Source organism: Ziziphus jujuba, chromosome 12, assembly GCF_031755915.1.
Source record: "Ziziphus jujuba cultivar Dongzao chromosome 12, ASM3175591v1".
NCBI classification, from domain to species: domain Eukaryota; kingdom Viridiplantae; phylum Streptophyta; class Magnoliopsida; order Rosales; family Rhamnaceae; genus Ziziphus; species Ziziphus jujuba.
The window spans coordinates 18983052-18996957 of NC_083390.1; the positions used below are offsets into that span (position 1 = coordinate 18983052).

Sequence of the window (13906 nt, forward strand, 5' to 3'; positions counted from 1 at the left end):
AAATTCTAATATAATATATAAGCAAAAAAAAAAAAACACATTTATATTCATAAATAATTATTTTCCAATTATGATATATAAATAATATAAAAAATTATTAATGTCTCAAAAATTTATTAAAAAGTAAACAAAAAAGAGTTATTATTACTGTTATTATTATCATCATCATCATCATCATTTTCCCGTCTTCTCCGATCCAAGTTCAATAAGAGTTTTTTATATATTTTTTTCTATTCTCCGACACGAGAAATGTTGGGAATAAAGAACGAACGATGCAAGCTTCTGCCACTAATCTGCTACTAAGCGCATCTATGCGCAGTACGCACCCATCTCTTTTCTTTTTGCGTGAGAGTGCGTATAACGCATCCGGCTTATCCTAAAAAAACAAAACCTAGCAAAAAGGGGAAAAAAAAAAAAAAACACAGTAGCATTAGCAGTAAAGCCGTGGTATTAGTAATTAATATTTGGGAGTCTTAAGACAGAAACGAAGTCATACAGAGTTTGACTCAGTTCCTTCTCTCTCTACTCTCTTATCTTCTCTCTCAAAAATCTCATGCTCCACTGTCTGCTTAACAGCAAAGCTCTACCCATAATACCATACATAAAATATTTATTAATATATATATAAAATAATAAAATAATAAATAATTAATTAAAATATTTTCAATCTCTCTCTTTAACCAGAGGCATAGAAACCAGATTTAAAATCACAATCTAGAGAGAGAAAGAGCAAGGAAACTCACACTCTCTCTCTCTCTCTCTTTCTTTCTCGTACTTTCTCTCTCTCTTTCAAAGCTCAGTTTTTTTTTTCTTTTTTTTTTTTTTCCATTGCTGGTTCACTCACTGTATTGATATATACATATATAATTTATATATATATCGCTGTATATCTGTGTATCTGTGATATTTATATATATATATCTTGGATTTGGAAACCCTAGCGTTTGGATCGTGAGGTGCATTTGGATGTGAGAGTGTGTGCACTACTCAGATCGGGATGGCGGAGCTTTCCGGCGACGTAGGAGGAGTGTCTCCGGCGATGGATACGCCGGAGTTGAGTGGATATGGCAATGGCGCGGCGCCGGTGGTGACTCCGACACCACCTCCGCCGTTGACGGTGTCGGGATCGTTTAAGGAAGGGAAGAGCTCGTCGAGAAGGAGGGGACATATGAGGCCGAGTATGGACTCGGATGAGTTCATAAACCTGTTGCACGGGTCGGATCCGGTGAAGGTGGAGCTCAATCGGCTTGAGAATGAAGTTAGAGGTGCGAATGCGGTTCGATCCAGTGGTTTCTGTGAAGATTTAGAGCTCGTTTTGCTTGATTTCGAGTGTTTTGATTTATTTCTCTTGGTGTATTCGTATGGTTTTTTTGCAGATAAGGACCGCGAGCTTGGAGAAGCTCAGGCTGAGATCAAGGCTCTCAGATTGTCTGAAAGACTCAGGGAAAAGGCCGTTGAAGAGGTCATTTCCTTGTTACTTTTACTCGGATCTTTTTTATTTTCCGTAATGTATTTTGGTCTCATTCAGTATTTCTCTCTGGATATTAGGCAGCTTTGCATTTATTATGCAATTGAATCTCTGATTTTATTTTATTTTTTCTCTCTTTTTCTGGGTTGGAGCAGTAACAGTTGTATTTGAAATTTTCTCAAGTTTTTATCCTGCCGTACGAATTGAACATGTATTTGTAATGTAAAACACTGTTAGCCTTGAATTCTCAGGGTGATAGCATACTCATTGTCGTACAACTGATCCTGAATTGTATAAATTTAAAACCTCCCTGATAGTTTTACAAATTTTCTTACCCGTACTGAGTCCTTGTCCTATTAAATATGGTCAATGGCATAGTTTTTCTTTAGCTTTGGAATCCTTGGATTTGATTGTACATCCAGCTATTTCCTCAGGTTTGGTATAATATTTATTCATATTTTCCTAGTAAGATTATAAAATCAATGTTGGACTATCACAATCTTGTCAAAAGAGCATTTATTCTTACATTAGCCAAGATTTATATTTATGGTTGTTTTTGAAGCGGTCAAATTGTTAAGTAACCAATGTAGGTTTAATATGCAACCCTAGTCTCAATAAATAAAAATCATAATAAATTGTCTAAATGAGTAGCTTTAAGGGCATAAAACCCCACCTATTGGATCTTCTAACTTTAAACACAGGTCATGTGCTTGATGGGTTAATTTTGTTCATCTTTCTCTCTGCCAGTTTCTCAACTTTATATATTGTTTTGGTTTCATCTTATATCCTTAAAGCGGTTGCTGAATTGTTCTGTTGTTTGGTTTTATTATAGCTTACTGATGAACTGTCAAAGGTGGAGGAGAAGCTCAAGTTAACAGAATCACTTCTAGAAAGCAAAGTACTGCTTGAAGCCTCTTTCAACTTTTCTTTAAAGAATATGTTACTTTCATTAGTTTACATTTATTCATTTTCTGTAACAATATTACATTAAACAATAAAATATATGTGCAGAATCTTGAAATAAAGAAAATCAATGATGAGAAAAAGGCCTCCATGGCAGCTCAATTTGCTGCTGAAGCTACTCTTCGAAGGGTTCATGCTGCTCAAAAGGATGATGATATGCCTCCAATTGAAGCCATTCTTGCACCTCTGGAGGCGGAGCTCAAACTTGCTCGGCAAGAGGTACTCCGGTTTTGGCATCCTTGAACAAATGAGGACAAGAAATTTTAATTGTCGCTGAATAGTGCTTGCTTCCTTGTAGATTGCAAAGCTTCAAGATGATAACAAAGCACTGGATCGTCTAACGAAGTCAAAAGAAGCAGCCTTACTTGAAGCTGAGAGGACTGTTCAGGTTGCCTTGACTAAGGCCTCTATGGTTGATGATCTCCAGAATAAAAATCAAGAATTGATGAAACAGATAGAAATTTGTCAGGTAAGTCTAACCAACAGCATATTCCTTTTCTTAAAAGGCATCAAGCTTTGGACATGATTTTTTGATTATGTCATGTACGACGAGGATTGATTTGTATTTCTACTGCTTTTGTATGTGTCAGGAAGAAAACAAAATTTTAGACAAAATGCATAGACAAAAGGTTGCAGAGGTTGAAAAGCTTACTCAGACTGTACGAGAGTTGGAAGAGGCTGTTCTTGCTGGTGGTGCAGCTGCTAATGCAGTGAGGGATTATCAACGGAAAGTTCAGGAGATGAATGTAATGTCAAAAGATTGTTGACTGTTCACTCTCGATTTCTGTTTCATGTTTTTTATTAACTTTTTGACTGTTACATTTCTCTGATTGGCAAAGTTTGATCTTGTTTTCATCAGGAAGAAAGGAAAACTCTTGACCGTGAGCTGGCTCGTGCAAGGGTAACAGCAAACAGAGTAGCTACAGTAGTAGCTAATGAATGGAAAGATGCCAATGACAAAGTGATGCCTGTAAAACAATGGCTCGAAGAACGAAGATTCTTGCAGGTAAATGTTGTTTTATTTTATTTTTTAATTTTTTTTCCAGGAAAAGCACTTTACTGTCTTTTCACAACACTTCCATGGTTTGGTTTTCACCGTCACATGCAAGTAATCCCAATTTTGTAGGGAGAAATGCAGCACCTCCGTGACAAGCTAGCCATAACTGAGCGAGCTGCAAAGTCTGAGGCTCAATTAAAAGTAATAATCTGGTTTTCAATTAATGCTTATCTTTATGTGATTTTCTTTTTGGGATTATTAAAAGTACTCTTGTCTATTTTTCAGGAGAAGTATCATTTGCGGCTCAAAGTTCTAGAGGAGAGTTTGAGAGGAACTCCTAACAGTAATAATCGCAGTACACCAGAGGGAAGAAGTATAAGCAATGGGCCTTCTCGTCGTCAGTCCCTTGGGGGAGCTGATAATATCTCAAAATTAACATCCAATGGCTTTTTACCCAAGAGAACACCTTCTCGATCTTTGTCTTCTAGCACCAGTTCTGTGCTGAAGCATGCTAAAGGCACATCAAAATCATTTGATGGTGGTACGCGGTCATTGGACAGGGGTAAGGTTCTTTTAAATGGTACAAGCCCCTCTTTCTCATTCAACCAGTCTTGTGATGCTACAAAGGATAGTGAAGCTACAAACTGGAAAGGAAATTTGGATGATAAACCAAATGAATTCCCAACGGTTGATACAGAAGATAGTGTCCCTGGGGTTTTGTATGATTTGCTGCAGAAAGAGGTTGTAGCTTTGAGGAAAGCTGGTCATGAAAAGGATCAAAGCCTGAAAGACAAGGATGATGCAATCGAGGTTGATACTCTCTTATTTGACACACGTTTCTAAGTTTATAGTATACCTTTGGTTAAATGGTTATTTTTTTTATTCAGATGTTAGCCAAGAAGGTAGATACATTAACTAAAGCAATGGAGGTTGAGGCAAAAAAGATGAGAAGAGAAGTTGCTGCTATGGAGAAGGAGGTAGCTGCAATGCGTGTGGAAAAAGAACATGAAAACAGAGCTAAGAGGTTTGGTAATGCAAAAGGCTCTGTCAACACCAGTGCTCAGATACTTTCTGGAAGGTACTTGTTAAATCTTTTATGGCATGACTTGGACAGTTAGACCTAATTCATTATACTAGTTTGACTCGATTCTCTCTTATGCACATATAGACACATGTTTGTACACTTCCACACACAAATCTCTGTGTAGAAATCCATTCCCGTTTCCTTTTGTTGTATGTTCCTCTTAGTTAAATCCAACTGTATATTATTTTCCTGTGATGCTTGCTATTGATTATTGTTCCGTAATTTTTATGTATGTAATCTGTATTAGCATTTTGTATATAATCATATTCTATACATTTATTGATTATCTAATATTATATAACTTGTTCAGGACATCATCCAAAATTTTTTGTTTATGCAAGTTCAAAATTTTCACCATGTTGATCGGTTAAACTGGACTATCTTGTTATTGCAAGAGAAAAACTCTTTTTGAGAAATTTATGTAATTTCAATCTTCTTGTAGTGACTTGATATCTGTTTGGTTCCGAGTTTTAATTTTATAGAACTTCAGGAATTGAAATTACTTCAATTTGTGTAGAGCTGTAGGACGAGGTGGGTTAACACGAAGCACACAATGACAGAAAGTCCTACAGGCCAGCTGCAGCAAGGAGCAAAAGGGAACATAGACCTTGTATTGCATTCCAGTTACCATTTCTTCACTTTCTTTTTTGTTTCGTCTTATGATTGATTATAGTATCATAGCTGGCATGCTGACAATCCTGTGTTCACTCCACTTGGGGGAAGAAGAAGAAGAACACCCCAAAAAAAGAAAAAAAAGAAAAAAAAAGAAAGAATGAATTTCGAACAAGAGAATCGAAAACCTGATCGAGAAGTTGGTATGCTTCTGACGTAAGACTGTTATTCCCCTGCTGCTGCTTAGAGATCAACAAAAGAAAAGGAAAAGGAAAAAAAGAAAAAAAAGGAAAAAGAAAATTGACTTTGAACTAACCTTTTGTCAGGTTTCTTGAGTGGGCAATTGTTGTGTGTTTGTATAGGTAGTTTATTTGTTGAAATTTTTTTTGGCAGTTTATATTGTAATTGCAGCTAGTGTGATTGTTGTTGGTTCAGTTTGTTAATATTTGTTGTTATCAGATCAGGATGAGATCTTTTTTTATGGTTGTGGTTAATTCATCTACGGTCTTAAATGTTGGTTATAAATCTCTGCTATAATGTTACATGCAAAATTGTGTTCTTTGTGTTATTTGTGGTCATAACCGCAGCATAGGAATTTTGACCATACCAATTACATTATACTTTGGATTTAATCTTTTTACTTTGCACGGTTGAACTGCTAAATCACATAAAAAAAAAAAAGTAAGGAAAGTGCTATTTATTTTCTGGTTTTGTGTTCGTTCCTGGACTGCTCTTTTATTTTATTTTATTTTTTAAAAGTAAGATCCGCCCAAATGAAAAATAGTGCATTGGGAAAGTTTATATATTGCTTTAAATAAGTAGCCGGTATAAATAACCTTAAATTTTTTATTCTTTTATTATACTTAATATTTTTTTTATACATAAAAGTGTATCTGGGAAAGCCCTGGAAATGTATTCCCACGTCTCCGTGAAATGGATGCAAGATACAACCCCTTTTCTTTTTTTGGTTAATTATGTAAAAAATTTCTTCACGCAAAACAGAACATGATGACGTGCCAAAAATATAGAGGAAATTTACCTCAAAAAATTGAAAAATTCTCTGATTATTCCCTGCCTATCGATTTTTTTATAAGTTTAAAAAATTGAAAACAAAAATGACATTTGTTAAAAAGAAAAAAACCATCAATTTGCAAGAAAAGCGGCAATTTTATTATATAAGATTTTTTTTTTTTATTTTTAAAATTTTTTTTTTGGGGTAGCAATTCAATTAACACGGGTGAAAAAACCAACAACAAAAAGCGCGCCAAGAAGGCGGTCACTCATGGCAATCGACTGTCTCGTCCTCGGTAACTCTCCCAACTTTCTCCAGTGTCTCCTTCTTTCTCTTTATTGCTTTCTTCTCCTTTCTCTTTATTTCTTTCTTTCTATTTGGTTTGCTTCTCAATCTTCAAGACCTTAACTTCGGTTTTTTTTTTTTTTTTTTTTTTTTTTTGGCTTTGAATTTATAAATGTTTCCAAGGCGCTGGGCAAGAAGTTGGGAAGAGCTGCGTAGTGGTCTCTATCAATGGCAAGAGAATCATGTTCGATTGCGGGATGCATATGGGCTATCTCGACCATCGTCGATACCCAGATTTCTCACTCATCCTCGGATCCGGAGGTTCAGGATTCGACCAAGCACTCGATTGCATTATCATAACCCACTTGTAATCAAACCCATTTTCTCTCTCCGGCCCCCCCCCCCCCCCCCCCCCCTCCCAAAAAAAAAAAAAAAAAAAAACTACTTTCGTTTCATCAATTTCATAATCCTGAAGTTTATTATTACTTTTTTTTTCCCCTGGATTTTAATGAGTTTACTTTGTTTTTTTTTTTTTTTTGATGTTTGTGTTATTGGGTAGTCACCTAGATCACGTTGGGGCTCTTCCTTATTTCACTCAAGTTTGTGGCTATGGCGGACCCATTTACATGACGGTAAGTGTTTGATAAAATGCTTATACCATGTCTTCCTTACGTTCTCTTAGACTTGACTAATGGCTCACTAGATGTTTTGTTTGTGGACTTATAAGTCCTTTCTGGAGTTAGATTTTTATTTTATTTTATTTTATTTTGTTTTACTTTGGATGTTGTTAGAAGAATAATCTATAACTGCAGTATCCAACAAAGGCATTGGCTCCGCTTATGTTGGAGGATTTTCGTAAAGTGATGGTTGAGCGAAGGGGTGAGGAAGAACAATTTACTTCTGATCATATAGCCGAATGCATGAAGAAAGGTATACGAGTTTCTTTCTAATCCTTTCCATGCTTTTAGTCTTTCATTTTATTTATTTTATTGTCTTGTGCATCTCTTGGGCCTTTTCATAAGAATAAAGTAGTGGTTAAATGTAACAAAAGTGACCAAATGGAAATTTTTTTTTTCATTGGTATAATCTCGACTATAAATGTTTCTGTCCTGTTTAAAACAGTTACAAGCAATTGCCTTGTTTTCATTGTCCCTTAAGGCTTCTATTTGCGATGAGCTTAATTATTTTGATTTGGTTCCTTATTGTAGTTATAGCAGTGGATCTGAAGCAGACTGTGCAGGTTGATAAAGATCTTCAAATCCGTGCATACTATGCAGGACACGTAAGGCTTGCTCTAGAGCACATGGTCTCTTCAAAGCCATTTTTGCCCTCCACAATAGTATGATTGATATTGGCTTTCTCTCATTCCATGTCGCTATTCCTGAAATTCTAATTGTTAATTGTCTTTCTAAGGTTATAGGAGCTGCAATGTTTTATGCAAAGGTGGGAGATACTGCTATAGTGTATACAGGAGATTACAATATGACACCAGATCGACATCTTGGAGCTGCTCAAATTGATAGACTACATTTGGACCTTCTCATAACAGAGTATGATATCATATCATGTACCTGCTTTTCAATTATTGATTCAATATTGACGCCATGAAATTTTGAAACTTTTATCTTGTGTTGATATATTCCATGTGTATAATATTTGATTACAGGTCCACATATGCAACAACCACTCGTGATTCAAAATATGGTCGGGAGAGGGAATTTCTTAAAGCTGTATGGAAATAATAACAGTAGTTTAATCTCTTCCTCCTTAGAGGTCTAATTTGTATAATAATGAGTCATGAAAAAAAAAAAAAAAGGTCTTAGCTGTTTGATTTCTCAATATAGGTAGTCCATATTTGATGCAAGTAGGTTAAAATATTTTATTCATGTTGTGCTTATGAACTTCATTTTCTTCTTGGAAGCTTTATGATTTTGTTATTAGAATGTTTCGTCACAAAACTTATTTGAGAATCCATGATTCATTGATGGGACTTTAAGATTAAGAAATAGTGACAAAAGTGGATGATTAGCAATGAATTGTTGTGTTTTGGTATGCTATTAATTTACGCATTATAAGTTTGTATGGAGATCTATTATGGTACATGGTGTACAAAAACCTATATTACTGAAAATAAGGTGGAGGCCTATGATTTGCATTTTTGTCTCTTTTATATAATTCACACCTTGTCTGGGTAAATTCTATTCTCTTTTATATATTAGGGCATATGCCAAAATTTTTTGGTGGGTGATGGATCTGTAACCATTCTTTATAGTTTAAGATTTGTTTTATTGTTGACTTGATTGCTGCTTTTAGAAATCAACATGAAAAACCGAAGAGTTATTTTCTTAATTTATTTGTTATCCATTTTTTTCATATATATGTGTGTATATATATATATATATATATTTTTTTTTTTTTCCTTTTTTTGCTTTGTTCTTTGACCATCATTTCCGTTTACTCATTTCTGAATTCAATCTTTGTAGGTTCACAAATGCATTGCTGGTGGAGGAAAAGTGCTCATTCCTACATTTGCCCTTGGAAGAGCTCAGGTGTTTTCATCTAGATTGGAATTTATATCACTTTGTTTGTCTATGACTTGTCTTGGTTTTTGATGTATTATTCAGTTGCTGATGGATGTTAATTATGTAGTAAATAACATATTTGCCTATGGTACATTTCAGATTAAGAGGAGAAGATGAAATTAAAAATTCTAAGCCAAATTATTATTATTATTATTATTTTTTTTTTTGGGCTGATCAAAAGCAGTTTCATTTTGAAATTTATTGCTGTCTTATAAAATCTTACTATTACTGTTGAATTTCTTTTTTATCTTTCTGGTAAAATGGAAATTAGATTTGTATCCCAAACATTAATTGTCTTGTGACACCTAAACAGGTTGATTTTTATATTTGGAGCCTTCTATTCGTATCAGAAGGTTTTAGATTCATGTACAACTTTAGTTTGATTTGAATTCCACCTAACCTTAAATATATTTTTCATGCCTCTTAGCTGTTTATTTTAATCTCCAATATTTGAGAATGTGAAGTTCTGTTTTGACAATTCCATACCATCATCGAGTAGGAACTCTGCATCTTGTTGGATGATTACTGGGAGCGCATGAATCTAAAGGTTCCAATTTACTTTTCAGCAGGTTTGCACTATTCTCTTACCTATGTTTTAGCACCAACCAAAGTATGGAGTGACCACCCAAGTGGATAATTACTGAAGTTCTTTTTAATTTATTTCACCATCTCGAGGTGTACTTACATTTATGAAACTATTTTTACTGCAATTTTTGTTCTTAGATCCCTGTGATAACTTCATATTGACAGGATTTAAGAAATTTGGTTGCTAATTGTAATAGCTTTGCTGATGTGTAAAATTTTTTCAATTCTCAATTCCTAGAGGTGATTTTTTATTATGTTGGTGGGTACTGGTTTTTTAACTTCCTTTGATGATTTACCTATGTATTTCTTTCAGGTCTAACCATTCAAGCCAATATGTATTATAAAATGCTAATCAGTTGGACCAGTCAGAAGATTAAGGAGACCTATTCCACACGCAACGCATTTGATTTCAAAAACGGTACCTTATTTTTATATTTGATTTTCTAGAAAGTTTTTGGGGATGGAAGCAGTTGTTGGTGCTCTTTGGGATTTGAAGCTAAATGAAATAGAGTGAGAGGATCAGTTTTTACTAGAGACTTCTAAATTGGTTTCTGTTTGTATTTTGTAGATGGATTTAACTTGTGTTTTTTTGAAACCAACCGCATAAAACATAATTATATTTCATAATAAGCATACAGGAATGGTTGGTGTGAGAAGTACTTCTGCTTGATTGCTAACAGTTCACCACTTTACTCATCGTTATGTTGCAGTTACAAATTTTGACCGGTCTATGATAGATGCACCTGGACCTTGTGTTCTGTTTGCCACACCAGGAATGATCAGTGGTGGTTTTTCACTTGAGGTTTTTAAGCACTGGGCTCCGTCCGATAAGAATCTTGTTACATTGCCTGGGTATGTATCTATACTTTTGACTTATCAAAAATATGTTATGGGATGTTAATATCTGTGGGTTGAAACACAAAACTAAAAAGTGGCCTTCTTTAAAGCACCAGAGTCATCTCCAGGGATATTGGCTTTAAAGCCACCATCAATTTTTTGAGTTACATGTTTTTTTTTTTTTTTTTTTTTTTTTTTTTCCCAGGAAAATTGGATCTACCTTGTGAGGCTATAATCTATTTTGAGATTCCCAACAAAAAGGAAAAAAAATGATGTTCAAAGGTTTAGCTAGATGAGAATGCATCATTTTCTCTCTCTGCTAAAGTGATACATCGTATTTATCATTTATCTTCAATTTGGATGCATATATATATATATATATATTGTACTATACATAGCTATTCTTCTTACTTTGCATGTACAGGATGTAAATATTTCTTAAAATAGTGACTGCGATGCACAGGGTTCCCCATGCATTGTATCCAAAATGTTGCACACATATCTCAGTGTATTGTATAATCCATATTTCACATATTAGCAAAATTAAATGCTAAACATCACTGCTGATTTTCTCTTTGCTTCTAAATAGAAGAAGCCCTACTGTTATCAATTTTAATCTCCATTGTATATTTCTTCTGCAGGTATTGTGTAGCTGGAACCATAGGACATAAACTGATGTCAGGGAAACCTACCAAAATTGATCTGGACAAGGACACTCAAATAGACGTGCGATGCCAGGTTCATCTTCCTCTAGTAAAGTTTCTCCCTTTTTTAAGTGAGGGGATAAACTATGTTTTTCCGTGATGGTTCTTAACAAAGCTCTTTCTATTGTCAGATTCACCAACTGTCCTTTAGTCCTCATACAGATGCGAAAGGGATTATGGATCTTGTCAAATTTCTCTCCCCTAAGCACGTCCTACTTGTTCATGGTGAAAAGCCTAAGATGGCTACTTTGAAAGGAAGAATTCAATCTGAGCTAGGCATTCCATGTTATGACCCTGCAAATAACGACACTGTGTCAATTCCTTCAACCCACTATGTGAAAGCATTAGCCTCAGACACCTTCATTCGTAGTTGCTCACATCCAAATTTCAAATTTTTGGAAAATAGCTTAGAGGATGGAAATGGTGGTTCAAGATTCAAATTTGGAAACTCTGAGCTGCAGCTACAAGTAACCGACGAAAGGGTAGCAGAGGGAATCTTGGTTATGGAGAAAAGCAAAAAAGCAAAGGTGGTACACCAAGAAGAGCTTTTGCTCATGTTAGGAGAAAAAGAGCACAAAGTTCAGTTTGCTTATTGTTGCCCTGTTCGTATTGGCAGCTTAGAAGAGACCAAAAGCACAGATATTACTCCTACAAATAATAGGTTGTGTGTAACTGGCAGATGCTTGTGGCTTCGCGTGTTATTCGCTAGACTTTCGAGTGAATTTTCCGGTGGGAACATCCAGGATTTTGGAGAATATCTTCAAGTAGAGTCATTTCAAGTTTCCATTTGTTCCAAGGACAACTGCCCTAACAGAATAACTGAAACTCAGAAAAATAATTCTGAAGATGTTGTGTATTTCTGCTGTACATGGTCAATTGTTGACGAGAAGATTGCACAAAAAATTATTTCAATCCTGGAAAATTTCGACTACAGTACAGTACAAGGCACTGGTGGATTTACTTGAGGTCCAAGTCCAGGATTTTTTTTTTTTTTTTAAATGTTATTAGTGATTTTGTGCAATTACAATTTGTCATGGTTATTTAAAGGATGTTCCTCTTTGCACATTGCGTTCAATATTTGTATCTCTTTTTGTTTTTATTTTTTAATTAATACAAATTTTGGTTTTTGAAACTCTATTGGAAATATTTGTATCTCTTTCCTCAATATTAAATAATAATGTATTTGAGAAGTATTATATATATACAAATAAATAATATAAATAACTATTTCTAAAAAAATATAATTAGCTAGAAATTTGAACTTATTATTTTTTACATATATGTTGCTACTTATTTTTTCAGATTGCAGATTTCTTTATAAATATACATGTTGATGCAATTTGAGCTGGTTAAAATAATTTTTTTGTTTTACCTTTTAAATTATCCACAGTTTTTTTCTTCTAACTATTTATTTATTTATAAATTTCCAAAACTGTATTTTAGGTTAATTTAAATTTTATTTGTACCAAAAGATATCTTTGTGGAGATTCTCACGGCCACCACCAAACCCTACGTATATCTATTAAGTTGCATTTAAAAAATAATCTTAAAATTATGATAATATATATATATATATATAGTCAAATATCATGTATATTTTATTTTGTTAATGATAATTCATCAAAACATTCTCTTCATTATGATAATATATATATATATATATATATATATGAGCCAAATTTTCATTTTTTCATTTTTAATTATTAGCACATCAAAATATTCTCTTCATTTTTTTATCCATACAAAATAATCAAACAACTCCTATATTATAAAAACAAAAACAAAAATCACTCCAACTGTAAATAAGAAAATTGTTTCGTCCAACCTCTATTCTTTACCTATTTGTATAAAGAAAACAATTAAAAAGATTAAAGTTTAAAAATACCCATAAACACACACTTTTGCATGAGGCACATACACTAAAAATGGTGGAGAATATGAGTTTCAACTTAGCTTGGATGAGGTATACTTATTTTTATCACATTCCTATCCATTACAAATTTAGGTTGTATTTGCTTTTGAATTTCTTTATTTTTTTTCCCTTACCAATAAAGATTGTTTGAATACATTAAAAAAAATACAGATAGCATAAAAGTTAGATTTTATTCTAATTTATACATATGCAATGGAAATAATCAATGATTAAAATATGAGGATGATAATTGATAAGAGCATAACAAATATTATCATTGTTTTATAAGAAAAGATGAAACGCAATGACTAGAATACTTTTATTTTTAACAAATTTTTATTTGATAAAATATTACATTGATGTTGGATTTACTAATAATAATATATAACCAATTTTTATTATATTATTTAAAAAACTTATTATAATGAGATTTATAATATAAAAGACGTTTTTGCAAAAATTTAATTTGCCCTACAAAATATTTATTTTTGGCTTTGACCATGGGCTTAAGTAAATAGGGAAATGAAAAGGAAAAATTAAAAAAAAAAAAAAACTTGATTCTATATAATTCTATACCAAATTTAGTGCTATAGATTTGTGTATTTCTTTTTCATTGAAACAAAATATAGTTAAAAAAAAAAAAAAAAACAAAAGTTGCAAATGACGAAAAGAAACAATGAGAAATAGAAACTCATTCTTAAACAATATAACAAAAGAAGGCATTTTCTCTTTATTGGGATTGTTGATTAATATAAAGATATAAAAGGACTGGGTGCTTTTTTGTTTTTCGTTTATTATTTGGTTTTTTGTATATTTTGATAATTATTAAAAGCAAATTAATTAGTTCATTAATTTTTGTGTTCTC

The 13906-nt window shown here is 33.2% G+C and overlaps 2 protein-coding genes across 6 annotated transcripts; both read left to right on the forward strand.

The window, feature by feature from the left end:
- The first annotated feature begins 537 nt into the window (after positions 1 to 537).
- LOC107429255 (microtubule-associated protein 70-1) lies at positions 538 to 5692 on the forward strand. 2 transcript variants are annotated; one of them, XM_060813546.1, is made up of 12 exons: positions 538 to 771; positions 942 to 1265; positions 1377 to 1462; positions 2301 to 2366; positions 2480 to 2650; positions 2730 to 2900; positions 3022 to 3177; positions 3291 to 3437; positions 3558 to 3629; positions 3714 to 4238; positions 4316 to 4506; positions 5030 to 5692. In XM_060813546.1, exons 2-12 carry the CDS (start codon positions 998 to 1000, stop codon positions 5067 to 5069), a joined length of 1893 nt encoding a protein of 630 aa, XP_060669529.1. In that variant the 5' UTR covers positions 538 to 771; positions 942 to 997; the 3' UTR covers positions 5070 to 5692. The 2 variants fall into 2 exon arrangements, with proteins under 2 accessions (XP_060669529.1, XP_015895395.1); XM_016039909.4 differs by having other exon boundaries at positions 538 to 1265.
- A 576-nt stretch (positions 5693 to 6268) lies between these two features.
- On the forward strand, positions 6269 to 12273 carry LOC107429243 (cleavage and polyadenylation specificity factor subunit 3-II). 4 transcript variants are annotated; one of them, XM_060813543.1, is made up of 13 exons: positions 6269 to 6431; positions 6605 to 6788; positions 6981 to 7053; positions 7234 to 7351; positions 7630 to 7760; positions 7835 to 7971; positions 8088 to 8151; positions 8905 to 8970; positions 9503 to 9572; positions 9902 to 10006; positions 10299 to 10440; positions 11067 to 11163; positions 11261 to 12273. In XM_060813543.1, exons 1-13 carry the CDS (start codon positions 6407 to 6409, stop codon positions 12092 to 12094), a joined length of 2046 nt encoding a protein of 681 aa, XP_060669526.1. In that variant the 5' UTR covers positions 6269 to 6406; the 3' UTR covers positions 12095 to 12273. The 4 variants fall into 4 exon arrangements, with proteins under 4 accessions (XP_060669526.1, XP_048318829.2, XP_060669527.1 ...); XM_048462872.2 differs by having other exon boundaries at positions 7630 to 7703; XM_060813544.1 differs by lacking the exon at positions 6269 to 6431 and having other exon boundaries at positions 6722 to 6788; positions 7213 to 7351.
- Positions 12274 to 13906: the final 1633 nt, after the last annotated feature.